Consider the following 27,850-nt stretch of genomic DNA (forward strand, 5'->3'; position numbering starts at 1 on the left):
TTGTATCAGAAAATCAGTTTTATCAATCACATAACTGCTCACATAACATGGTGATATTACCAGAAGCAGATGAATATAATATATACTTATCAGAATATGAACTAGATGCTAGTCATGTTTGCTTTTATGCAGGATTACCCTTTTAAGTTAATTGCTTTTGACAATACACTAGGTAATAGAACTTAAAATCCATTAAAAACATTTAAATGTTTTCTCACATTTGTGTAGCAATTACAGAGGTAGGCAGAGGCATGCATTTAGTACTGTGTAGAAAAGGTGAGTGTACCACAACCTTGAGATTGTTGTTTGTCAGTAATGTACTGTATAAATGAAACAGCTAACAATAAAGCTATTTTGTTTGTTTCACAGTTGAAATAGATAGATACATATTATATTCTGTTTGTAGTGAAAGACCTACAAAAATGGTTTCAAAATCATTACGTTGATCATAAGGTGTTTTTAAAACACAACATATAAAACATAATGCTTATAAAAGAAATACAGAAGAACAAAACCTTTTGGGAATATTCTAAATATATTTTAAATAAGGTTAATGTGGGTGCTTCAGCCACAAATAGCACTTGCATGAACAGTTGGATTCATTATAAATGCATAATAAAATAACAAAAATAAATACAATTGTTTTTTATCAGTCATTACATCTAGATTCCCTCTGTCATAATGTGGCAGTTTACCCTCCCCTTGCACACTGCCACAATAACGTGAAGTACAAAAGTAAGTACGGCAATAGAATGATCATATATTTTTGTTGTTGTTAAAAGAAGGCAGTCATGGTAGCTCAATAGACAGTAAGTACGGCAATAGAATGATCATATATTTTTGTTGTTGTTAAAAGAAGGCAGTCATGGTAGCTCAATGGGCAGTAAGTACTTGCAAGCTGTCTCTTGATGTTTCTCTTGAAAGTTCTGTTCAGATGGTCCAGGTATGATGTCATGTCACCAAGAATCCAAACTAGGTTTACTGTGTATCCAATCACAAACCACTGCAAAGGAGAAAGACAGACATGTTATGGAACGTGTGTAAGTGAAAATATTGTAATATTTATATACAATAGCTTTATGTTTTGCAGCACAGTGTTTTGTCTGGTAAATGCACAATGACAAAATGGCCATGTTAAGGGTTGTTCAGAATGAATTCTCATGTCATGTAGGTCTCCACTAAGTTTCTACAGGGACAACACATGTTTTGCTCCAGAGGAAATAAGTTGTCCTCCACTGGAATGTGATTTATGCATGGTTAGCTGATATGGGGCTAATTTTAGCTTCTTTAGGTGTCTTGTTGACATACAAGTTCAAGGAGGCTGAAGGAGAGGTTGTTGCAAGGAATAACAAGTGGACAATTGTTTAGATAAACAGCAATACCTAGTTCTCATCTCTAGTGCAGTGGTTCCCAACCTTTTTTTTAAACTGTGCCACAACTTGATGGGATAAAATATCCTCCGGCACACCTAAAATTTCCATATTCATTTATTTAGTGGTAATGACCTCCATCTCATTTGATCCATACAGCAAATCATCTATTTCCTGTGACAATGTTTTTATATACAGTTGAAGTCGGAAGTTTACATACACCTTAGCCAAATACATTTAAACTCAGTTTTCACAATTCCTAACATTTAATCCTAGTAAAAAATCCCTGTTTTATGTCAGTTAGGATCACCACTTTATTTTAAGAATGTGAAAGGTCAGAATAATAGTAAAATGATTTATTTCAGCTTTTATTTCTTTCATCACATTTCTAGTGGGTCAGAAGTTTACATACACTCAATTAGTATTTGGTAGCATTGCCTTTAAATTGTTTAACTTGAGTGAAACGTTTCGGGGAGCCAGTCCCTCCTGCAGCAAAGCACGCTCACAACATGATGCCACCACCCCCGTGCTTCACGGTTAGGATGGTGTTCTTTGGCTTGCAAGCCTCCCCCTTTTCCCTCCAAACATAACGATGGTCATTATGGCCAAACAGTTATATTTTTGTTTCATCAGACCAGAGAACATTTCTCCAAAAAGTACAAACTTTGTCTCCATGTGCAGTTGCAAACCGTAGTCTGGCTTTTTTATGGCGGTTTTGGAGCAGTGGCTTCTTCCTTGCCGAGTGGCCTTTCAGGTTATGTCGATATAGGACTCGTTTTACTGTGGATATAGATACTTTTGTACCTGTTTCCTCCAGCATCTTCACAAGGTCCTTTGTTGTTGTTCTGCGATTGATTTTCACTTTTCGCACCAAAGTACGTTCATCACTAGGAGACAGAACGCATCTCCTTCCTGAGCGGTATGATGGCTGCGTGGTCCCATGGTGTTTATACTTGTGTACTATTGTTTGTACAGATAAACATGGTACCTTCAGGCGTTTGGAAATTGCTCCGAAGGATGAACCAGACTTGTGGAGGTCTAAAAAAATCAAATCTGAGGTCTTGGCTGATTTCTTTTGATTTTCCCATGCTGTCAAGCAAAGAGGCACTGAATTTGAAGGTAGGCCTTGAAATACATCCACAGGTACACCTCCAATTGACTCAAATGATGTCAATTAGCCTATCAGAAGCTTCTAAAGCCATGACATAATTTTCTGGAATTTTCCAAGCTGTTTAAAGGCACAGTCAACTTAGTGTATGTAAACATCTGACCCACTGGAATTGTGATACAGTGAATTATAAGTGAAATAATCTGTCTGTAAACATAATTTGCAACATAATTTGCAAATAAATTCATTAAAAATCCTACAATGTGATTTTCTGGATTTCTTTTTCTCATTTTGTCTGTCATATTTGAAGTGTACCTATGATGAAAATTACAGGCCTCTCATCTTTTAAAGTGGGAGAACTTGCACAATTGGTGGCTGACTTTTTTGCCCCATTGTATGGCTTTTTCTTTGCAACTCTGCCTAGAAGGCCAGCATCCCGGAGTGGACAGCGTTGTACAATTTCTCACATGGAATAGCCTTTATTTCTCAGAACAAGAATAGACTGACGAGTTTCAGAAGAAAGGGCTTTGTTTCTGGCCATTTTGAGCCTGTAATCGAACCCACAAATACTGATGCTCCAGATTCGCAACTAGTCTAAAGAAGGCCCGTTTTATTGCTTCTTTAATCAGAATGACAGTTTTCAGCTGTGCTAACATAATTGCAAAAGGTTTTTCTAACGATCAATTAGCCTTTTAAAATTATAAACTTGGATTAGCTAACACAACGGGCCATTGGAACACAGGAGTGATAGTTTCTGATAATGGGCCTCTGTACGCCTGTGTAGATATTCCATAAAAAAATCTGACGTTTCCAGCTACAATAGTCATTTACAACATTAACAATGTCTTCACTGTATTTCTAATCAATTTGATGTTATTTGAATGGACAAAAAAATAGTTTTCTTTCAAAACAAGGACAACTCTTATACATCGGTTTAAAGATTAACTTCTTGTTAATCCAGCCGCTTTGTCAGATTTCAAAAAGGCTTTACGGCGAAAACTTACCATACCTTACCAGCGCCCCGCTTACAAAAGCATACAAACATTTTACAACCAAGTAAAGGAATTACAAAAGTCAGAAATAGCGATAAAATTGATCACTTACCTTTGAAGATCTTCATATGGTAGCAGTCACAAGTGTCCCAGATACATAATACATGTTTGTTTTGTTCGATAAAGTCCTTCTTTATATCCCAAAAACTCAGTTTTGTTGGCGTGTTATGTTCTGTAATCCACTGGCCCCAAGGCGGTCAAAACATGCAGACGAATACATCCTAATAGTACTGGTAAAGTTAGTCGAAACATGTCAAACGATGTTTATAATTAATCAATAATATTTCAACAGGACAATAGTGTATTCAATAGAAAGGAAAAACAACGAAGGGCGAAAGACTGTTGACATCTAGTGGAAGCCATAGGAACTGCAATCTGGGTCCTAACCATTTAGATACTCTATAGGCATTCAATTGAAAATACCCACATCAAAAAAATCCCACTTCCTGGATGGATTTTCCTCAGGTTTTTGCCTGCCATATCATTTATGTTATACTCACATACATTATTTTAACAGTTTTGGAAACTTTAGAGTGTTTTCTATCCAAATCTACCAATATGCATATTCTAGCTTCTGGGCCTGAGTAACAGGCAGTTTACTTTAGGCACACTTCTCATCCAGACGTCAAAATACTGCCCCCAAGCCATCTTCTTGAACTGCACTGTTGGTTAAGGGCTTGTAAGTAAGCATTTCACGGTAAGGTCTCCCTACACTTGTTGTATTTGGCGCATGTGACAAATAAAGTTACTGTAACTCAGTAAAATTCTCTGAAATGGTTGCATGTTGCTTTATATTTTGGTTCCGTGTATTATCTGAGCTTCATTGGTGATCCCAAGTCAAAATTCCATGTGCATTCAACAGGTCACGTTTAGAAGTGAGTGTTCAAAAAAATTATCAAGATTGGGAAAAGTTTTGCGGCACACCTGAGAGTTCCTCAAGGTACATCAATTAAAAACCACTAATCTAGTGTTCTCTTCTCTTTTTCATAATGGTACAAAAAAATAACCTAATTTTTTTAGGCCTGGGACCTTTAGTGATGTAATCCACCATGATGGGGATCCATCTGTTACTCAGTTTTTTATGTGGCGGGGTTTGCCAGTGGCAGATTGAAGGTCTAGGACACATATGTCAGAGTCAAGGCCCGCGGGCCACATCCGGCCCGCAAGAAGGTTTTTTACGGCCCCTGGGATGATCTTGATTTATTATTAGAACCGGCCCGCAGCAAGCCGGCAGCCCGCAGATCTTTTACACGCACCAATACTACATTTCCCACAATGCAAAGGTGACGCACCGAGCAGTAGGCTGCTTCATTTCAATATTTATTGGCACAGCAGTCGTCAGCATCACAGTAAAATTAACTTTCAGATACCCATCAAAAATGGCAAAACGGAAGGTGGATACTGAGAACCGGGGGTTTCAAACAAGGTGGGAGTCGGAGTATATGTTCACGAAGGTAGCTGGAAAACCTGTGTGTCTTCTGTGTGGAGAAAGTGTGGCGGTACTGAAAGAGTATAATCTGAGACGACATTATGAAACGAAACACGCGGACAAAAACAAGAATATGGACATGGAACAAAGGCTACAAAAGGCAGAGGAATTAAAACGAGGCCTCAAATCTCGACAGGCTCTGTTCAAAAAAGCCAAATCACAAGGCCAGGCTGCTGTCAAGGCCAGTTTTATTTTGGCAGAAGAGATCGCTAAATCAGCCCGGCCATTTACGGAGGGGGATTTCATCAAAAACTGCATGATTAAAGTTTGTGACGAAGTTTGCCCAGAAAAAAGGCAACTCTTTTTAAATGTGAGTCTGAGCAGAAACACCATTGCCGAGAGAGTAGACCAGTTGTCCATCAATCTAAAAGAGCAGCTTGTGAAAAAGGGAAAAGATTTTATTGCATATTCCTTGGCTGTGGATGAGAGCACCGACATTTCTGACATTGCCCAGTTGTCAATTTTCATCCGCGGAGTGGACTCCAACCTAAGCGTGACAGAGGAGTTTTTGGCTTTACGTCCTATGCATGGCACAACTACGGGGCATGATTTGTATGAAGAGGTGTCAAGATGTGTAAATGAGATGGAGCTGCCTTGGGAAAAACTCGTGGGTTTGACAACCGACGGAGCACCTGCGATGTGTGGACACAGGAGCGGACTGGTGGCGAAGATACGGGAAAAGATGCAAGAGGAAAACGCGACAGGTGAGCTGACAGCTTATCATTGTATCATACACCAGGAAGCGTTGTGCGGTAAAGCCTTGAAAATGGAGCATGTAATGAGCATCATCACGCGCACAGTTAACTTTATCAGAGCCAAAGGTTTGAATCACCGCCAGTTCAAGGCATTTCTGACGGAGTTAGAAACGGAGCATGGTGATTTGCCTTATCACACAGAGGTGCGATGGCTAAGCCAGGGAAAGGTGCTTCAAAGATGTTTCGAGCTTCGTGAGGAGATTTGTCTGTTCTTGGACAGCAAAGGGAAAGACACAACACAACTCCGAGACGAAATGTTTCTGTGTGAAATGGCTTTTCTGTGTGACATTACGAGTCATCTGAATGCAATAAACTTGCAGCTGCAGGGTCGGGATCGTGTCATCTCTGATATGTACAGTACAGTGAAGGCATTTAAAACCAAACTGACTCTGTGGGAGACGCAGATGCGGAAAGAAAATTTGAGCCACTTTCCCAGCTGCCAGACCATGAAAGAGAAGCTCTCTACCAGTGCGTTCCCGAGCACACAGTTGGCTGATAAAATAGGTATGCTTGCCGCTGACTTTCGACGCCGATTTGCTGACTTTGAAGCACAAAAAAGCAGGTTGGAACTGCTCGGTAACCCATTTGCTGTTGACGTGGAAAGCTCACCACCAAACCTCCAAATGGAGTTGATTGACCTCCAATGCAATGATGCACTGAGGGCAAAATATGCGGCAGTGGGTGCTGCGGAGTTCGCCCGTTTCCTCCCCGGCACAATGCCCCAGCTGCGCATCCAGGCTGCTCAAACGTTGTCTATGTTTGGCAGCACATACCTGTGTGAACAACTGTTTTCTTTGATGAACCTGAACAAAACATCACACAGAAGTCGACTTACTGCTGAACACCTCCACTCAATTCTGAGGATTTCTTCAGCTCAGAGCCTTACCCCGAACATTGATGAACTTGTGGAAAAGATGGGACACCACCAAGTATCACCCTCAACCTCAAACAAGTGAACATTACTGTGCAATCACATATTTAGAGTTTTTACTCAGTTCAAGTTTAAAAGTTAAAATTTAATATTTGTTTTCACTGCATGTTACTTCTCCTTAAACAAAGTGTTGTTTTTGATTAATAGATTTTTGCACTTTATTTTTTTGTATTTCAATCCAATTATATTTTAAAAATATTTCAGTTGAGTGGATGATAGAAAATTGCTATTATTGTTTTTTCTTTGAAGTAAATTTAGCCCACTTTTGCTAAAATAGAAAATATAGTCTACTGATGGTGCCTTGAATACCGGTTTCTTTCATTTAATGTTCATGTTATGGGGATATTTATATAAAGGAAATTTGTCTTTTGTGTCTGTTGAAAATTAAAGATTACTGACAGAGCCATAAGAAAATATTGCTTTATTTATCTGATCATATTGTAATATATTTGTTAGGTTTTCAGTAGGTTCAATTAGGTTCACTAGACTATATGCGTCATTTAAAAATTTTTCAATGAACATTCGAACAGTCCGGCCCTCGTCTTGTAGCTGATTTTTTTATTTGGCCCTCCGTCCATTTGACTTTGACACCCCTGGTCTAGGACTACCACCTGCTAACAGCTCCCCATGGGAAAGGGAAAAGGGAAGGCGGGTATCTAGTCAGTTGTCCAACTGAATGTATTCAACTGAAATGTGTCTAACGCATTTAACCCAACCCCTCTGACTCTGGAATGTGGACTGGGGATTAGTAACGTGACTTCCCACCAGACATCTATTGGAGGACGAGTGTTCCCTTACTCAAACTAAGCAAAAATTCCAAACATGTTTTTTTTTACACAGGACAAACAATGCACTAAACATTGGACTTAGTCGTAGACATACAAGTGTGTAGGTGAAAGAGCAAGGGATAATCTCAGACAACTGTAGAGTACATCCCTTTCACTGTTGCTATTCACTCTTACCAGGTCGCAATCGTGTCAATAGCAGCCTTTCTTCTCTTTCTTTCTGTTGTCTCTCCTCTTCCTCCTCCTCTTCATTCTCACTGTTGCAGTGCCCCTCCCTGGTCCTGCCCCCTGCAGCCTCTGCCTCCCTCCCAGCAGCACTGGCCCGTAGGCCTACCAGCCGATGGTGGATGGCCACGTAGAGGCGAGCCACGTCCCTGGCGCTGGCCTGAATGAGGAACACTCGAACGGCCTGAGTCTCCACGTCAGTGGCCGTCACCTGGAGGTTCCGGCGGGCAGGGCGACGTAGGTGTGTGTGTGGCCAGAGCTTGGTGTTGAGGATAACCTTGAGACTGCCCTGGTGCCTCATCACTGTTTTGATCAGAGGGCGACAGGTGTAAGAGATTTACTGAGGATGAGAAACATTAAGAATCACAGAAAGACGTGCAGATGTTGGTCAGAGTGATGGGAATAATAAACTCCCTCATGGTAAACTCACCTATCCTGGACTGAAGCCCTCTTTTGGTCCCTGATGCTAGATCATTGAGTCGCAGGACTCCTCTTCCTCGCTCAGTCCATGACGGAGTTCCTTTTTCCAGGACAAACAGTCTGCAGGTCAGCTAAAAGAAGAAAAAAAATGAAAAAATGAAAAAGGTACACCACTGTCTTTAGCAATATCAGAAGGCATTGGTCCTTCCTATTTCAACATAATGGTCACATTCCCCTGCTCAGACATTGCATGCCACGTTATCGACTGTGCCGTCAGGCACCAGGCATTGCAAGATCTGGCATGAGTCAGTCCTATAGGTCTTCACCTGGACCACATTGCTTTCCTTCTCCTCCCCAGTGAACAGCTGAACCCGCCTGAGCCTGAGCACATGCTGCCTCCCACAGGATGCTGTGTAAGCTGCAGCAGACTCCCTCAGACTGCTCCACACAGCACCTATCAGCAAACACAGACAGAACTTCAGCTGCAGTTCTGAAAGGCATCCACTAAGAGGCAGTCAATCGCTATTAGAACAGAGGTGCACAACTCTAGTCCTCTATGGCAGGGTTACACAGGCGGCCCAGTTCTAATATTTTTCTACTAATTGGTCTTTTGACTGATCAGGTCATCTCTTTTCACAATAATTGGGCAAAAGATCAGAATTGGGCTGCCTGTATAAATGCAGCCTAGGACCACAGTCTTGGTGGATCAGCAGACACTGTGGCCATTAAGGTACTGGCTCTCGAGGACCAGAGTTGTGTACTCATGTAAAAACACTACGACCCGCTTAATGATTTACCTTTATAACTTGACTCAGAGGTGGAAGACTCAGAATCAGAGCTGCAATCAGAATCTTCACTGCTAGGGGATTTCTGTGGTCTCTATATGAGGGTGAGAAAGTGAGAGCATTTCTGTAAATATGATGTGTTTGGTAACACAGTTAAACTCATACAAATGTGATGACATCATATATTTCATAGTCATCCTGTGCAAATTGCTACTGTATAAGTCCAATATATATACAAAAGTATGTGGACACCCCTTAGTAGATTCGGCTATTTCAGTCACACCTAAATCGAGCATACAGCCATGAAATCTCCATAGACAAACAATGGCAGTAGAATGGCCTTACTGAAGAGCTCAGAGACTTTCAACGTGGCACCGTCATAGGATGGTGTCATAGGATTCCAACAAGTCAGTTCATCAAATTTCTGCATTGCTAGAGCTGCCCCGGTCCACTGTATGTGCTGTTATGACATGGAAATGTCTATTGGCCTAAATGTTCACAGAACAGGAACACCGAATGCTGAAGCGCATAAAAATCATCTGTCCTCGGTTGAAACACTCACTACCGAGTTCCAAACTGCCTCTGGAAGCAACATCAGCACAAGAACTGTTTGTCTGGAGCTTCAGAAAATGGGTTTCCATGGCCGAGTGGCCGAACACCAGCCTAAGATCATGCGCAATGCCAAGCGTCGGCTGGAGTGGTGTAAAGCTCACCGCTATTGGACTCTGGATCAGTGGAAACACGTTCTCTGGAGTGATGAATCACGCTTCACCATCTGGCAGTCAGACGGACGAATCTGGATTTGGCGGATGCCAGGAGAACGCTACCTGCCCCAATGCATAGTGCCAACTGTAAAGTTTGGTGGAGGAGGAATAATGGTCTGGAGCTGTTTTTCATGGTTCGGGCCCCTTAGTTCCAGTGAAGGGAAATCTTAACGCTACAGCATACAATGACATTCTAGTCGATTCGTGCTACTAACTTTGTGGCAACAGTTTGGGGAAGGCCCTTTCCTGTTTCAGCATGACAATGCCCCCGTGCACAAAGCGAGGTCCATGCAGAAATGGTTTGTCGAGTGAGGTGTGGAAGAACTTGACTGGCTTGCACAGAGCCCTGACCTTAACCTCATCGAACACCTTTGGGATGAATTGGAACGCCGACTGCGAACCAGGCCAAATCGGCCAACGTCAGTGCCCGACCTCACTGATGCTCTTGTGGCTGAATGGAAGCAAGTCCCCGCAGCAATGTTCCAACATCTAGTGGAAAGCCTTCCCAGACGAGTGGCTGTTACAGCGGCAAAGGGGGGACCAACTCCATATTAATCCTCATGATTTTGGAATGAGATGTTCGACTAGCAGGTGCCCACATACTTTTGGTCATGTAGTGTATGCCAGTGGTACTTGCTGAACTCACCAAGACTCTTTCACTCATGTTTTCCCCAAACACAAACTGGACCCTGTCTGAGGTGGTACCGTCTGGCTTCGATCTGTGGAGTGTGAACCAGAGGTCAGCAGAGAGGTCAGCAGGTTTAGAATCACTGCTGGGAACTAAACCCCTAGACCCCACATAGCTCTGACAGAGGAAAACTCTGTAAGGTCTCTGGATTGAAGCAAGGCTGTCCAGTCCTGGGTCTGGACTGAAAATTAACACGTAACCCGAAACCCCTGGTTTAACTTATCCATGCCTTGACCTGGAGTGGGTAGCCCTCAATTAGAATGTCAACTGTCAAATATACAGTTTAAAGTGGCTGTGAGGCTGTAAAAATGAAATATTGCACAGACTTGACCCAACTAGACACCCTGCATCTTTACTGTTACATTAACCAGGTCCTCTGCGTACCTGTGAACTTGACAGGGTTTCTTTTGATGTAATAGACCAACAGTGGAGGAGCAGTCTGTTGAGATGCTGGAGACATCATTTGAAGGATCATGGCTCACCTGTGGGAATGGGACAAAAAAACAATGCAAATGATTATTTTACAGTCCGATTACCTTTCTGAATTTACAGTCGTGGCCCAAAGTTTTGAGAATTACACAAATATTAATTTTCACAAAGTCTGCTGCCTCAGTTTGTATGATGGCAATTTGCATATACTCCAGAATGTTATGAAGAGTGATCAGATGAATTGCAATTAATTGCAAAGTCCCTCTTTGCCATGTAAATGAACTGAATCTCCCCAAAAACATTTCCACTGCATTTCGTTAACACAGGTGTGAGTGTTGATGAGGACAAGGCTGGAGATCACTCTGTCATGCTGATTGAGTTTGAATAACAGACTGGAAGCTTCATAAGGAGGGTGGTGCTTGGAATCATTGTTCTTCCTCTGTTAACCATGGTTACCTGCAAGGAAACACGTGTCGTCATCATTGCTTTGCACAAAAAGGGCTTCACAGGCAAGGTTATTGCTGCCAGTAAGAATGCACCTAAATCAACCATTTGTCGGATCATCAAGAACTTCAAGGAGAGCGGTTCAATTGTTGTGAAGAAGGCTTCAGGGCGCCCAAGAAAGTCCAGCAAGCGCCAGGACGTCTCCTAAAGCTGATTCAGCTGCGGGATCGGGGCACCACCAGTACAAAGCTTGCTCAGGAATGGCAGCAGGCAGGTGTGAGTGCATCTGCACGTACAGTGAGGCGAATACTTTTTGGAGGATTTTCTCTGATGAATTCCCTTTCCGATTGTTTGGGGCATCCGGAAAAAAGCTTGTCTGGAGAAGACAAGGTGAGCGCTACCATCAGTCCTGTGTCCTGTCAACAGTAAAGCATCCTGAGACCATTCATGTGTGGGGTTGCTTCTCAGCCAAGGGAGTGGGCTCACTCACAATTTTGCCTAAGAACACAGCCATGAATAAAGAATGGTACCAACACATCCTCCGAGACCAACTTCTCCCAACCATCCAGGAACAGTTTGGTGACGAACAATGCCTTTTCCTGCATGACTGAGCACCTTGCCATAAGGCAAAAGTGATAGCTAAGTGGCTCGGGGAACAAAACCTATATATTTTGGGTCCATGGCCAGGAAACTCCCCAGACCTTAATCCCATTGAGAACTTGTGGTCAATCCTCAAGAGGCGGGTGGACAAACAAAACCCCACAAATGCTGACAAACTCCAAGCATTGATTATGCAAGAATGGGCTGCCATCAGTCAGGATGTGGCCCAGAAGTTAATTGACAGCATGCCATGGCGGATTTCAGAGGTCTTGGAGAAAAAAAGGGTCAACACTGCAAAAATTGACTCTTTGCATCAACTTCATGTAATTGTCAATAAAAGCCTTTGACACTTATGAAATGCTTGTAATTATACTTCAGTATTCCATAGTAACATCTGACAAAAATTCAGAGAGACCTTAACAAAAAAAACATTGCACAATAATTTCCAATAGACAGAACTGATTCAAACCGGTTTTGGTGTTTGGGTTTATAAACTGGCAGTGAGTGAATAGGTTTCTCTGAGAAGAGTATGTGGGTCCCTCAGGCAATGACACAACCCCAACTAATAATAATTTTATTATTGAAATACTTTTAAGGCCTGAGAGAGTTCTCTCTTTTAATTTTTTACCTGAGAGAGTTTTCTCGTTTCACTCTGTGTGAGGGGGCGAAGAGAGTTGTGGAATACCTCAGATAGGTGTGGCTGTGAGGAGATGTTCCAGGGTTGAGGGGCGAGGAGACGTGCAGGCTGAAGTAATGACCTTCTGACCCTGTTCAGAGGTGTCACTACACAGAAGAAGAGAGGAATAGAAAAGGAGGGAAGGAGAAGGAAGGAGGAGTAAAAAGAGACTTAAATCAAATTCTGTCCTTCAAAGTCAGTCTTACGATCAGGTATGAATAAAAATATACTATACTGAGCATTCGGAAAGTATTCAGACTCTTTGACTTTTTCCACATTTTCTTATTTATTTATTTATTTAATTTCACCTTTATTTAACCAGGTAGGCCAGTTGAGAACAAGTTCTCATTTACAACTGCGACCTGGCCAAGATAAAGCAAAGCAGTGCTACAAAAACAACAGAGTTACACATGGGATAAACAAACGTACAGTCAATAACACAATTGAAAATCTGTATACAGTGTCTGCAAATGAAGTAAGATTAGGGAGGGAAGGCAATAAATAGGCCATAGTGGCAAAGTAATTACAATTTAGCAATTAACACTGGAGTGATAGATGTGCAGATGAGGATGTGCAAGTAGAAATACTGGTGTGCAAAAGAGCAAAAAACAAATATGGAGGTAGGTAGTTGGTTGGATGGGCTATTTACAGATGGGCTGTGTACAGCTGCAGCGATCGGTAAGCTGCTCTGACAGCTGATGCTTAAAGTTAGTGAGGGAGATATAAGACTCCAGCTTCAGTGATGTTTGCAATTCGTTCCAGTCATTGGCAGCAGAGAACTGGAAGGAAAGGCGGCCAAAGGGGGTGTTGGTTTTGGGGGTGACCAGTGAAATATACCTGCTGGAGCGCGTGTTACGGGTGGGTGTTGCTATGGTGACCAGTGAGCTGAGATAAGGCTGAGCTTTACCTAGCAAAGACTTATAGATGACCTGGAGCCAGTGAGTTTAGCGACGAATATGTAGCGAGGACCAGCCAACGAGAGCATACAGGTCGCAGTGGTGGGTAGTATATGGGGCTTTGGTGACAAAACGGATGGTACTCTAATAGACTGCATCCAATTTGCTGAGTAGAGTGTTGGAGGCTATTTTGTAAATTACATCGCCGAAGTCAAGGATCGGTAGGATAGTCAATTTTACGAAGGTTTGTTTGGCAGCATGAGTGAAGGAGGCTTTGTTGCGAAATAGGAAGCCGTTTCTAGATTTAATTTGGGATTGGAGATGCTTAATATGATTCTGGAAGTAAAGTTTACAGTCTAGCCAGACACCTAGGTATTTATAGTTGTCCACATATTCTAAGTCAGAACCTTCCAGAGTAGTGATGCTAGTTTGTCAGGCGGGTGTGGGCAGCGGGTGCGGGCAGCGAAGAGAATGCATTTAGTTTTATTAGCATTTAAGAGCACTTGGAGGCCATGGAAGGAGTGTTGTATGGCATTGAAGCTCGTTTGGAGGTTTGTTAACACAGTGTCCAAAGAAGGGCCAGATATATACAGAATGGTGTCATCTGCGTAGAAGTGGATCAGAGAATCACCCGCAGCAAGAGCGACATCATTGATATATACAGAGAAAAGAGTCTGCCCGAGAATTGAATCCTGTGGCACCCCCATAGAGACTGCCAGAGGTCCAGACAACAGGCCCTCCGATTTGACACACTGAACTCTATCGGAGAAGTAGTTAGTGAACCAGGCGAGGCAGTCATTAGAGAAACCAAGGCTGTTGAGTCTGCCGATAAGAATACGGTGATTGACAGAGTCGAAAGCCTTGGCCAGGTCGATGAAGACTGCTGCACAGTACTGTCTTTTATCGATGGCGGTTATGATATAATTTAGGACCTTGAGAGTGGCTGAGGTGCACTCGTGACCAGCTCGGAAACCGGATTACATAGTGGGGAAGGTACGGTGAGTTTCGAAATTGTCAGTGATCAGTTTGTTCACTTGGCTTTTGAAGATTTTAGAAGGGCAGGGCAGGATGGATATAGGTCTATAACAGTTTGGGTCTAGAATGTCTCCCCCTTTGAAGAGGGGGATGACCGCGTCCACTTTCCAATCTTTCGGAATCTCAGACGATACGAAAGAGGGGTTTTAGGGGTTGCATCAATGACGGCGGATAATTTTAGGAAGAGAGGGTCCAGATTGTCTAGCCCAGCGGATCAGCTGTCTGGATATGGGTGAAGGAGAAGAGTGGGGGCTTGGGTCAGTTGCTGCGGGGGGTGCAGAGCTGTTGGCCATGGTTGGGGTAGCCAGGTGGAAAGCATGGCCAGCCGTAGAGAAATGCTTATTGAAATTCTCGGTGGTGACAGTGTTTTCTAGCCTCAGTGCAGTGGGCATCTGGGAGGAGGTGCTCTTATTCTCCATGGACTTTACAGTGTCCCAAAACCTTTTGGAATTAGTGCTGCAGGATGCAAATTTTTGTTTGAAATAGCTATCCTTTGCTTTCCAAACTGACTGTGTATATTGGTTCCTGACTTTCCTGAAAATATTCATATCGGAGGGACTATTTAAAGCTAGTGCAGTACACCACAGGATGTTTTTGTGCTGGTCAAGGGCAGTCGAGTCTGGAGTGAACTAAGGGCTATATCTGTTTTAGTTCAACATTTTTTGAAAGGGGCATGCTTATTTAAGATGGTGAGGAAAGCACTTTTAAATAACAACCAGGCATCCTCTACTGATGGGATATCCTTCCAGGATACCCAGGCCAGGTCGATTAGAAAAGCCTGCTCGCAGAAGTGTTATGTTACAGCATTATTCTTAAATGGATTAAATAGTCATCAATTTACACACAATACTGCAAAAACAGGTTTTTAGAAATGTTTGCAAATGTATTAAAAATAAACTGAAATATCACATTTACATAAGTATTCAGACCCTTTACTCAGTACTTTGTTGAAGCACCTTTGGCAGCGTTTACAGCCTTTAGTCTTCTTGGGTATGGCGCTACAAGCTTGGCACACCTATATTTTGGGAGTTTCTCCCCTTTTTCTTTGCAGATCCTCTCAAGGTCTGTCAAGTTGGATGGGGAGTGTTGCTGCACAGCAATTTTCAGGTCTCTCCAGAGATGTTCGATCAAGTTCAAGTCCGGGCTCTGGCTGGGCCACTCGAGGACATTCAGAGACTTGTCCTGAAGCCACTCCAGCGTTGTCTTGGCTGTGTGCTTAGAGTTGTTGTCCTGTTGGAAGGTGAGCCTTCACCCCAGTCTATGGTCCTGAGCGCTCTGAAGCAAGTTTTCATCAAGGACCTCTCTATACTTTGCTCCGTTCATCTTTCCCTCAATCCTGACTAGTCTCCCATTCACTGCCTCTGAAAAACATCCCCACAGCATGATGCTACCACCACCATGCTTCATCATAGGGATGGTGCCAGGTTTCCTCCAGATGTGACGTTTGGCATTCAGGCCAAATAGTTCAATCTTGGTTTCATCAGACCAGAGAATTTTGTTTCTCATGGTCTGAGAGTCCTTTAGGTGCATTTTGATAAACTCCAACCAGGTTGTCATGTGCCTTTTACTGAGGAGTGGCTTCCGTCTGGCCACTTTACCATGAAGGCCTGATTGGTGGAGTGCTGCAGAGATGGTTGTCCTTCTGGAAGGTTCTCCCAAGTCCCATCTCCACAGAGGAACTCTGGCGCTCTTTCAGAGTGACCATTGGATTCTTGGTCACCTCCCTGACCAAGGCCCTTCTCCCCCGATTGCTCAGTTTGTCCGGTCGGCCAGCTCTAGGAAGAGTCTTGGTGATTCCAAACTTCTTCCATTTAACAATGATGGAGGCCACTGTGGTCATGGGGACCTTCAATGCTGCATATATGTGTCTTGACACAATCCTGTCTCGTTGCTCTACAGACAAGTCTTTCGACCTCATGTGGGACCTTATTTAGACAGGTGTGTGACTTTCCAAATCTTGTCCAATCAATTTAATTTACCACAGGTGGACTCCAATCAAGTTGTAGAAACATCTCAAGGATGATACATGGAGACAGGATGCACCTGAGCTCAATTTCGAGACTCATAGCAAAAGGTCTGAATACTTACAGTAGAAGTCGGAAGTTTGCATACACTTAGGTTGGAGTCATTAAAACTTGTTTTTCATACACTCCACAAATGAATTGTTTATTAACTATAGTTTTGGCAAGTCGGTTAGGACATCTACTTTGTGCATGACACAAGTAATTTTTCCAACAATTGTTTACAGACAGATTATTTCACTTATAATTCACTGTATCACAATTCCAGAGGGTCAAACATTTACATACACTAAGTTGACTGTGCCTTTAAACAGCTTGGAAAATTCCAGAAAATGATGTCATGGCTTTAGAAGCTTCTGATAGGCTAATTGAGATAATTTGAGTCAATTGGAGGTGTACCTGTGGATGTATTTCAAGGCCTACCTTCAAACTCAGTGCCTCTTTGCTTGACATCATAGAAAAATCAAAAGAAATCAGCCAAGACCTCAAAAAATTATTGTAGACCTCCACAAGTCTGGTTCATCCTTCGGAGCAATTTCCAAACGCCTGAAGGTACCACGTTCATCTGTACAAACAATAGTATGCAAGTATAAACACGTTGGGACCACGAAGCCGTCACACCTCAGGAAGGAAAAACATTCTGTCTCCTAGAGATGAACATACTTTGGTGCGAAATGTGCAAATCAATCCCAGAACAACAGCAAAGGACCATGTGAAAATGCTGGAGGAAACAGGTACAAAAGTATCTATATCCACAGTAAAACGAGTCCTGTATCGACCTAACCTGAAAAGCCGCTCAGCAAGGAAGAAGCCACTGCTCCAAAACCGCCATAAAAAATGCCAGATTACGGTTTGCAACTGCACATGGGGACAAAGATCGTACTTTTTGGAGAAATGTCCTCTGGTCTGATGAAACAAAAATAGAACTGTTTGGCCATAATGACCATCGTTATGTTTGGAGGAAAAAGGGGGAGGCTTGCAAGCCGAAGAACACCATCCCAACCATGAAGCACGGGGGTGGCAGCATCATGTTGTGGGGGTGCTTTGCTGCAGGAGGGACTGGTGCACTTCACAAAATAGATGGCATCATGAGGCAGGAAAATGATGTGGATATATTGAAGCAACATCTTAAGACATCAGTCAGGAAGTTGATGGGTCTTCCAAATGGACAATGACCCCAAGCATACTTCCAAAGTTGTGAAAAAATGGCTTAAGGACAACAAAGTCAAGGTATTGGAGTGACCATCATAAAGCCCTGACCTCAATCCTATAGAACATTTGTGGGCAGAACTGAAAAAGCGTGTGCGAGCAAGGAGGCCTACAAACCTGACTCAGTTACACCAGCTCTGTCAGGAGGAATGGGCCAAAATTCACCCAACTTATTGTGGGAAGCTTGTGGAAGGCTACCCAAAACGTTTGACCCACGTTAAATTTAAAGGCAATGCTACAAAATACTAATTGAGTGTATGTAAACTTCTGACCCACTGGGGAAAACTTCTGACTTCAACTGTATGTAAATAAGTATTTCTGTTTTTAATTTTTAATAATTTAGCAAACATTTCTTAAACTTGGTTTTGCTTTGTCATTATTGTGTGTAGATTGATCAGTTTTTGTAAAAATGTTGAATCAATTTTAGAATAAGGCTGTGACGTAACAAAATGAGGAAAAAGTCAAGGGGTCTGAATACTCACCGAATGTATTAGTATGTAGAATAGTGATTAAGTGTGGTTTGTAAGTTGTTCAGATATCTTGGCCATGTTCTGTTATAATCTCCACCCGGCACAGCCAGAAGAGGACTGGCACCCCTCATAGCCTGGTTCTGCTCTAGGTTTCTTCCTAGGTTTTGGCCTTTCTAGGGAGTTTTTCCTAGCCACCGTGCTTCTACACCTGCATTGCTTGCTGTTTGGGGTTTTAGGCTGGGTTTCTGTAAAGCACTTTGAGATATCAGCTGATGTAAGAAGGGCTATATAAATACATTTGATTTGATTTGACATTTGATTAGATAATTAGAGGTATTTTAGCACATCAAAAGGTAAACATAAGACCAGAGAATGGATATTTGCCTCTGTTTGGGGAAATGTTGGCCCGGTTGCACAGATTTGAAGGCATGAAGACATTTGATCTTGAGACTAGGAAAGAGCAGAGAGGAGATCCGTCAGAAGAGTTCACACAGACAGACATATCATATATGATTAAAGTTAAAACATGCTCCACAATTATGTCAAAGTGACCGCCAGACTTGGCACATGACAACATACAACATGCTTGGCCAACAATGAGCAGTGAGGGTTCCGCGGTGCCAATAGTGTGTCATGTTGGTGATTTGTGATGAGCAGGTGAGGGCTGCAGTGACAGAGTGAAACTGAAACGGATCAGGGGAAAGAGATACTGGGACTGCATTGAAGTGGCTGCTGGGAATCTACACAATTTTTTTTTCTTCTAAAAGGGTCCTTCGGCTGTCCCCATAGGAGAAGCAATTTTGGTTCCAGGAAGAACCCTTTTTAGTTCCAGGTAGAACCTTTTTGGTTTCCAAATATAACCCTCTATAGAAAGGGTTCTACCTGCAACCAAAAATGGCTCTTCAAAGGGTTCTTCTATGGGGACAGCCAAAGAACCCTTTACATGGATGGTGTGACTGGAATGTATGGACCTAGAGGAAATACTGGCAGTGAATATAGACAGGAAACCCTTTAAGAGAGTTTGATCATGACGCTTAACCGTGGGAAGTAAGGGTGCTGAGTGTGCTGCAGCACCCCTGAAAAATCATTATTATTATTTCTCACAAAAGTAGTGCACTGGGCCTTTACTAGTACTGCATTAGCCGACTGAAATATCCATTTGTAGCGCCAAACATCTTCCAGCGGCTACGTCACTGCTTCGGTTCATTTCAAAGATATGGATTTACAGTATTTTATCCCAGTAAGATCCCAGTTTTATTAAGGCTACAATCATCTGCAGGCGAGTCAAGGAATCAGGCAACTAGACTCAGTTGCATGGGCGCTGTATGCCCTAGGGGACAGCTTAGAAAGGATGGATGAAAGGATAGAGATAATAGAGTACACTAGAGAGATGACAGGTCTTGTGTAGGGGGTGCGGTTGTTTACCTGGAGGCGGTGGGGGAAAAGAGTGGGAATTTGTTCGCACTCGTCTACTGCCGTCACAGGAGCCTGTCAGAGACGCAGAGAAAAAATAAAAGCAATGTTAACCAGCAGCATTGTGTATATACTGTAGATGAAATGTCAGTAGAGATTGTACAACAACAAAAAATTGCCTTTATCAAAGGAGAGTAAAACTGAGGTACAGGAATTATAATTCAATCCTCAAATGTTTACATTTGGTGGTAATAATACCATAATATGCATATGTATATATGTATTTTTTTAATAGAGTAGGCAGACAATTTCTGCAAATTGATATTTCTGAACACTCACCTTTCCTCATTCTGCTGTTAGGATTAGGGTATGTGAAGGATCGGGCTCGTTTGTTTGGACTGATTCCCACAACTATTGGAGAACAAGCCAAGTACACATAAATACATTACTGCCAATGCAATAGAAAGCAACAGAGATTCATCAAAATGTTTGCTCGTTATGACATGCAGCAGATATAATGCTGACCTGATCCCTCCTCCCATCTCTCTGCTCTCCTCTGTAGAAAATCAGTTCAGAAAGAAAGTTCAGAAATACAAACTAATGATACATATTCTTCCATTACATGTTTCTGAATGTATCCTTTTGATTAGCAACTGCTTTTTAATAATGCATGTGCATCATCTGTCAACATGTTACCCTTCAGGATATGATTCAGTATTTATGCTGCAGTAGTTTATGCGTCGGGGGGCTAGGGTCAGTTTGTTATATCTGGAGTACTTCTCCTGTCCTATTCGGTGTCCTGTGTGAATCTAAGTGTGCGTTCTCTAATTCTCTCCTTCTCTCTTTCTTTCTCTCTCTCGGAGGACCTGAGCCCTAGGACCAAGCCCCAGGACTACCTGACATGATGACTCCTTGCTGTCCCCAGTCCACCTGACCGTGCTGCTGCTCCAGTTTCAACTGTTCTGCCTTATTATTATTCGACCATGCTGGTCATTTATGAACATTTGAACATCTTGGCCATGTTCTGTTATAATCTCCACCCGGCACAGCCAGAAGAGGACTGGCCACCCCACATAGCCTGGTTCCTCTCTAGGTTTCTTCCTAGGTTTTGGCCTTTCTAGGGAGTTTTTCCTAGCCACCGTGCTTCTACACCTGCATTGCTTGCTGTTTGGGGTTTTAGGCTGGGTTTCTGTACAGCACTTTGAGATATCAGCTGATGTACGAAGGGCTATATAAATACATTTGATTTGATTTGATTCAGATTACCTTCATGGATAGCGTGAAAGACTTCTGAAATACGAACACCGGTGGGGCAAGCACCGTTTTCTCTGTGAAAAGACAGATTATAGCACAGTTAGAGAATTATCCTTGTTGAAGTTTGATACAGCGACTGAGTCATTATCCATGAGTGAATCTTAGCTAAACCGTAACTGAGTTTAAAAGCGTTTACTTAAATTCAAATAGGAAAACAATTTTCCTAATTTTGTCACTGAAACCACAAAGACGTAACCAGGGAAATGACTTGAGACTGTGATCTGTCGGTACACACTGTTCTGCCAAGACACTAAAATGCAAAGTTAGGAAAATCAACAGTAGCACTGTTCTGAATTTAAGAGTAGTTTCCTACTACATTTATTATTCCTCAATTAACCCTCAAAACACACAGCCAACTAAACAAGGACCCAAAGAGCGGTGAGATCTCTAGGCTCGCCCACAGTTCTGACCACAGTTCTGACTGGAGATGTCCATCGTCATCCCACCCCAATGTATTATTCTAATCAATGGAGGCTTTGACACCCAAGGCCTCTTATGTAACCACACAGCCTGACAACAGGCCCTGGACGCTGGGGACAAGCCCACCGTGGTAGGGCTGAGTGATGGGATAGCAGTGGAGGTTTGAGCCAACTATGCACCAGATGCCAAGGCTTGGCTCTGGGTCAAACTGACTGAGACTGGTCCAGACCTGTATGGAGGCTATAAATACACAGGGACTCTGTCACTGATCTGACCTCATATGATCAACTCAGCTTAGAGTCAATTATTAATGTCTTGTGGTGTGCTAATTCACATGTGGAGATTTGCCAGTGCTGTGTCAGTCAGTGACTGTGTTCACTATGGGCATGGAGAAAGATGGCATTCACACTTCACAGTCAGTGACAGATGATCACTTGGAATTCACCAAAGTCTATGGTGTGAGCAGCCTATTCTAAAGACAACTGACTGTTCAGATGCAACTGATTAATGTGTCCTATATACTGATGATTAACATTGAAACGTGTTTGCTTTTTGCATTTATGCAGTTGTTCAGCTTTCTTTGACAGATAAAAAGTACAGTAATGGGTCAATGGAGGCTATTTCTACCACAAGCCACAGTAATCCTGTCTGTGACCTCCTGGGGAAATCAGAGCAAGCTCTACTTATTAACTCTACAGTCCAACTCTAAAGGCTTCCAGTCACATGACCTACTGTAGACAAACAGCAGGGCACCACAAATGGAATTGCGATTAGTTTACACAACACTCCAACAGTCAAGTGGTGCCAGAGACAAGTGCCTATTACTCTGAATGTAACAGCATAGAAGGGTGGGTGGTCATCAGTGTATAAGGTAGAGTGTTTTTGCTGAGTGTCAATAGGAGCACTGTGTATCCTCCCTGACACATAGGTGATGCCATCGCTGCTGTGGGAAAATACTTATTCACAGGTCAGTTATCGTACTACTCACAGTTGAGTTTGGTCACCCCAGACAATGCAAATATACAGTAACAATTAAACCCATTGCATCTCCTCCATCTCAACTCTTCTTTCCCGAATCTCCACTAACCTTTCCTACTCTTCTCTCCTTCTCTCTCCTTTTCATCCCCCCGTATCCTATCTTCTGTCTGGGCAGACAGTGTCTCAGTTACCATAGGTCTGAGTGTCCAGAGGTCAGACAGCCCCGGACCTCGGCTGAGGGCCATACGTAACAGACGTCATGAGAAAATCCTGACATGATGCACACTGTCAGGCTAGCGCCAGAGAGCAGGCAACTCTTTATGACAGCCGCTCTTTTTCCACATCACGGATTGAAAGGGTCATTACATAAGTGAGAGAGGAGAGTACTAAATAAACACGTTTCATGAACAGACATGCTTGCCATTTATGAAATGAAAAATAAATTAAGCTAGCTTCCTTTGAGCTTAAAAGAGCATTCCTTGGAATATTGCTGACAAGGTCTGTCTATACATTAATCCATTTTTACATTTTTATTTTCTCAAAGAGAATAAACCTTAACATGCTTGTATCTGGTAGAAAAACCTGAGGAGCACTGCAAACTAAGGCAAGACCCAATCACTCAGAGACGAGGACCATTAAATGGTGATCTATGAAGATTGACATCAATAGAGATGCACATGCCCTGTTCATGCTCATTGCAGGAGTGGATCATAAATATTTCCTGAGGCTTCTCAAAGAGAATTGATACTCACAGGTAGACCATTCTATTGCAGACTTTATAAGGAAGGCACAACTAACTAGTTTTTATTGTATGAAGACCTCAACAGAGCCTTTCAGCAGCAGGTACTAAAAAAACAGTAGGCCTACTCTAAAAGTGAATCATGTCATTTTTCCATGGTAATACTTTCATTTGGTTGGAATCTGTTTTCTGTACAGATTTTGAATAAAATATTATTGTTTAATGACCCCTAGTTTCAGGTTTTGGAAGGCACAGAGGAGAAATTGAACTGTTTGTTGAAGTATGTTTTGTTCTCTCTGTCCTCTGCTAGTGGTAACTTAACGGGCCTGTAAAGAAGCAGTGAGCTTCTCTTCTGGCAGACGCTGAATATGCCATAAACACCACTGCCAGCAGTGGCAGTGCTCCACAAACCGCTGCCCTGAGAAAGAGACGCACAGGAGAGCCCATTAAACACACATGCACGCACATTTTCTCAAATTTCCTTGTCTCTGTTAGGAGCAGGAGTGGGTTGGTGCGGGGGGCACTCCCCCTAAAAGCTGCCTCAAACTAGGCTACTCTGGTCTCAATCAGAATGTCACTCCAGGGCTGGGCGGGGTTAAAGGGGCAGAGGACCAGGGAAAAAAATTACTCCGCCATGTCACAACCAGCAGCTGCACACACAACACTCACGTGGGGGGACAATGCTTTGCTCCAAGCCCCCACCAAGCCCTGTCCCCTTCATAAAGCTGCCTTGCCTCCCCCTGTCTTCCCCCTAATTGAGCGTACCTACTGTCAATTGTTATGAAGACAGCCTCTATTCACACACGTGCTGGCTGTGGGCCCAATTGGGGTTTCAGTAGTTCCAGCAACCGTTCTCAGATCTTCCAAACGAGAGCAACACAACAATAGCTGAATCTAGCAGAACATCTGGGCTTCATTTGGGGAGCTGGGGTAACATAAGGACAAAACAACTTGAAAGACCACGTGGCCAGCATACAGTTGCATCACAGCCTTATGGTCAGACAGATGGTTACAGACATGGATATAAACCAGTCAGACAAAAACAGCAGAAGAATAGAAGAATGTAAGTTCTGGATTTGGGAACTCAACAAAACAATATTTGCAGTGTGAATTTCAGCCACAAGCCTGAACTAATAAATGTCACCCACCAGTGCAATACACCAGGCGTTTTCCCTCTTACCCTACGAAGTCCGGAGCCTGCTTGTTTTCTGTTCTACCTGATACTTAATTGGACCTACCTAGTGTCCCAGGTCTTAAATCAGTCCTTGATTAGAGGGGAATAATGAAAAAAAGCGGAACTAGCTTCGATGTCTATTCCTGAACCAACTCAGTGGCCTTGTGGTTAGAGTGTCTGCCCTGAGATTGCAAGATTGGGAGTTTGATCCCTGGTTGAGTCATACCAAAGCTGTAAAATTGGGACCTGGTGCGTCTCTGCTTGGCACTCAACATTAAGGAGATAGATTGGGGGTAAGGCCCTGTGATAGAGTAGTGTCCTGTCCAGGGGGTGTCCTTGTACCAAGGCTTGTGCAAGGCTACTTACTCTTTCTGATAAAAGAGAGGGCTTTCCTAATATATATATAGGGACCTCACACTGTATGAACACAGATACCATTTTAGGAAAACGTTTGGGGCCTCCTGTAGAACAGGAAATTCTGCAAGGAAAACCTTAACTCTGCTGATGCCCCAGATTCCAGCCAAGGACCTCCTGCAAAGGGTCTAACACATGCAAGCACACACACACACACACACACACACATGGAGCTCCCCCTGGATGCTGTCTTACTCCTGAGCCCATAAGCCAGACTGGGCCTCTAACAGGCTATTATAAAAGGTGCTTCACCACCATAGGAATGCAGGGCTACTTACAACAACCTCCAACTATGGGAACAGGCATATCTAACTCATTGAGGCCTCAGTCACACCCTCATGAATCACTTGTCATATCTCTGTTAGCTCTGCAGCTCTGGACGAAAACAGACTTTTACTGAGAAATCAGGAGAAAATAAGATCTTACCGGATTGAATGTCCTAAGAGCATTTGATTTTCCTGGGAATATCAGGAATTATTTGTAATTTATTGATGAGCTATTGTGCTAATCTTTAATAATTTGGTTACCTTGATGGCCTCTTAACTCGACCTTAAACACTATCTCAGCCTGCTTATTATTTCCCCTACAGCAAACAGCGGGGCTAAACATGGTTACCATTGAAAGTACTGGTAACGAGACAGTATTTCTGAACTTACTGAGAGCTATACATCCAAATCACTCTAGTTAAGGCCCCCGGGAAAACATTCAAATCCAGAACTTCTGGTTAACTGCTCTGCTTCTCTTGTAGATGTTTTTTTTTCTTTTCTCCACCTAGCAATAGAATAATCTAGTATATTTCGTCACTTCAGTCTGAAACATGAACAGACGTGTGATTGGAAATCTAAAAGGGGACGGTGGGTGCCTATAACACTATAAGGAGGGGGACTGTAGTTTGGGTATGGAGGAGGGAGGGGGGATATCTCAGTGTTCACGCTGGAACATGAGAAAGAGCCTAGTCATTGGCCATTACCAGAGCTAGCTAGTTTGGTAGCTTGGTGGAGAAAACTGGAATTAGCTAGCCTGACCTGGTCCTCGTTTTCATTAGTGGAGTCTATAACCTCAAGTGGGGGGTAAATAATAACCACTCCCCCTGGGATGAGATGTGATCACGTCTTACACATACAGTACTTCTCCAATGCACTCATTTCATCCCTGATTCCTGACACATCCCACTGTCTTACACCAGGGTGACACAGAGCGGCAGATGACAACCCTGCAGCTATAGAATGTCAACTCATCCCTATAGGTTAGACATTAATGTGCAAAAGGTTACAGGCTTGGTTCAAAAGCAACACGTACCAAGCTATACCTGTATTATAAATGTACCAAGATCAAACTAAAACTGTATTATAAATATACCAAGATCCAAGCTAAAACTGTATTATAAATGTACCAAGATCAAACTAAAACTGTATTATAAATTGACCAAGATCCAAGCTATAACTGTATTGTAAATATACCAAGATCCAAGCTAAAGCTGTATTATAAATATACCAAGATCCAAGCTAAAGCTGTATTATAAATGTACCAAGATCCAAGCTAAAACTGTATTATAAATATACCAAGATCCAAGCTAAAGCTGTATTATAAATATACCAAGATCCAAGCTATAACTGTATTGTAAATGTACCAAGATCCAAGCTATAACTCTATTATAAATATACCAAGATCCAAGCTATAACTGTATTTAAATATACCAAGATCCAAGCTATAACTGTATTGTAAATATACCAAGATCCAAGCTATAACTGTATTGTAAATATACCAAGATCCAAGCTATAACTCTATTATAAATATACCAAGATCCAAGCTATAACTGTATTTAAATATACCAAGATCCAAGCTATAACTGTATTTAAATATACCAAGATCCAAGCTATAACTGTATTGTAAATATACCAAGATCCAAGCTATAACTGTATTGTAAATATACCAAGATCCAAGCTATAACTGTATTGTAAATATACCAAGATCCAAGCTATAACTGTATTGTAAATATACCAAGATCCAAGCTATAACTGTATTGTAAATATACCAAGATCCAAGCTATAACTGTATTGTAAATATACCAAGATCCAAGCTAAAGCTGCATTATAAATATACCAAGATCCAAGCTATAACTGTATTGTAAATATACCAAGATCCAAGCTATAACTGTATTTAAATCAGGTAAATTACTGAACCATACGTTCATCATCCTGCATTGTTTTCCAGAAAATCAACAGGCCTGAGCTAAGAACCTGTCCAGAGCCCACAGATACTGTGTCCATGCTTCTGTGCTCTATGAAGTTAAATAAGATAAGAACCCTAGAGATATTGCATCAGGATACAGTGTGTATGTGTGTGTTCATTATGAGTGTCAACTAAATATTAATGTCACTACTGAAAGAGAAAAGAAGAGCAATGATATGTACATGTGCTAAGGTAAACAATTGTGTGTTTTTCCAAATATTTTTCTGTGAATTAGTTTTATGTTTGCAGTAGGGCCTACTAAGATCAAGCTATAAATAAACCTCAAAACAGGAGAGAGACAGGACTCTTCAGTGTGCATTTAGTATTTCAATTATGATTAGTAAGGCTGCTGTGTTTTAAAATGCCCATGAAACCAAATATATGTGAATATATGGGGAATATTAATCACGTGTGGCATTATGGCACTAAAAACATAATCTCAAAAAATAAAAACAAAACCTTGATTATATTAAGGTCTACAAATCTATTCGTATTATTATCTAGCAGTCAAGATCTGTTCAAGTCACTTTAAAAAAAAGTGAGACGCAATGACAACCATACCGTTTAACTCCTCAGCTCCGTCCTGCGCGCATCCTCCATCCCCAGAGTGCTGCCACGAAGAGATGTTCCCCATCAGCGGTCTGGCGGTGACAGCTCCTCCCGCTCCACACGTACTGTCCGCGGGCTCCATCGTACAGGAGGGCTTTGCATGGAAGTCCGAGACAGGCATCATTGAATAATACCCTGAAATATCTTCGTTCGGGGAAAGATTCCCTCTCATTCTTCGGATCTGAAGATGTGATAAACTACCGTAGTAAAATAAACACAACCTCAAGAAAATAAAGAAGAATCCAGATAAAGGTGGTGATTTGCTCCTTTGGTGTCAAAAGCTTGATACTCCTGATTTGTTGATTTTGGCACTCTCCAGTCAGTTGTCTGTCGCGTAGCCTTTGCTGCGTGTGTAAATGAACAGTCATATCCCGTGTTTACTACCGAGCATGGCTCCTGGCTGCT

The 27,850-nt window shown here is 42.3% G+C and overlaps 1 protein-coding gene across 2 annotated transcripts; it reads right to left on the reverse strand.

Moving 5' to 3' along the window:
- On the reverse strand, positions 1-27,850 carry LOC139422862 (ran-binding protein 3-like). 2 transcript variants are annotated; one of them, XM_071174285.1, is made up of 14 exons: positions 27,398-27,850; positions 20,832-20,893; positions 20,091-20,121; positions 19,905-19,976; positions 19,578-19,640; positions 18,537-18,602; positions 12,474-12,628; positions 10,757-10,854; positions 10,331-10,403; positions 8,933-9,014; positions 8,462-8,589; positions 8,146-8,266; positions 7,668-8,018; positions 1-1,003 (listed from the first exon to the last, which is right to left on the reverse strand). In XM_071174285.1, exons 1-14 carry the CDS (start codon positions 27,615-27,617, stop codon positions 957-959), a joined length of 1,569 nt encoding a protein of 522 aa, XP_071030386.1. In that variant the 5' UTR covers positions 27,618-27,850; the 3' UTR covers positions 1-956. The 2 variants fall into 2 exon arrangements, with proteins under 2 accessions (XP_071030386.1, XP_071030387.1); XM_071174286.1 differs by having other exon boundaries at positions 4-1,003; positions 12,531-12,628; positions 27,398-27,801.

The sequence above is a fragment of the Oncorhynchus clarkii genome, chromosome 12, assembly GCF_045791955.1.
Source record: "Oncorhynchus clarkii lewisi isolate Uvic-CL-2024 chromosome 12, UVic_Ocla_1.0, whole genome shotgun sequence".
In the NCBI taxonomy this organism is placed as follows: domain Eukaryota; kingdom Metazoa; phylum Chordata; class Actinopteri; order Salmoniformes; family Salmonidae; genus Oncorhynchus; species Oncorhynchus clarkii.

Coding starts and splice junctions, on each gene's coding strand:
- LOC139422862 (XM_071174285.1), bottom strand. CDS start 27,617: ATGAGAGGGAATCTTTCCCCGAACGAAGATATTTCAGGGTATTATTCA. Junction 20,122..20,831: donor CTTTCACGCTATCCATGAAG/GTAATCTGAATC, acceptor GATTTTCTACAG/AGGAGAGCAGAGAGATGGGA. Junction 10,855..12,473: donor AAACGAGAAAACTCTCTCAG/GTAAAAAATTAA, acceptor CCATTCCCACAG/GTGAGCCATGATCCTTCAAA.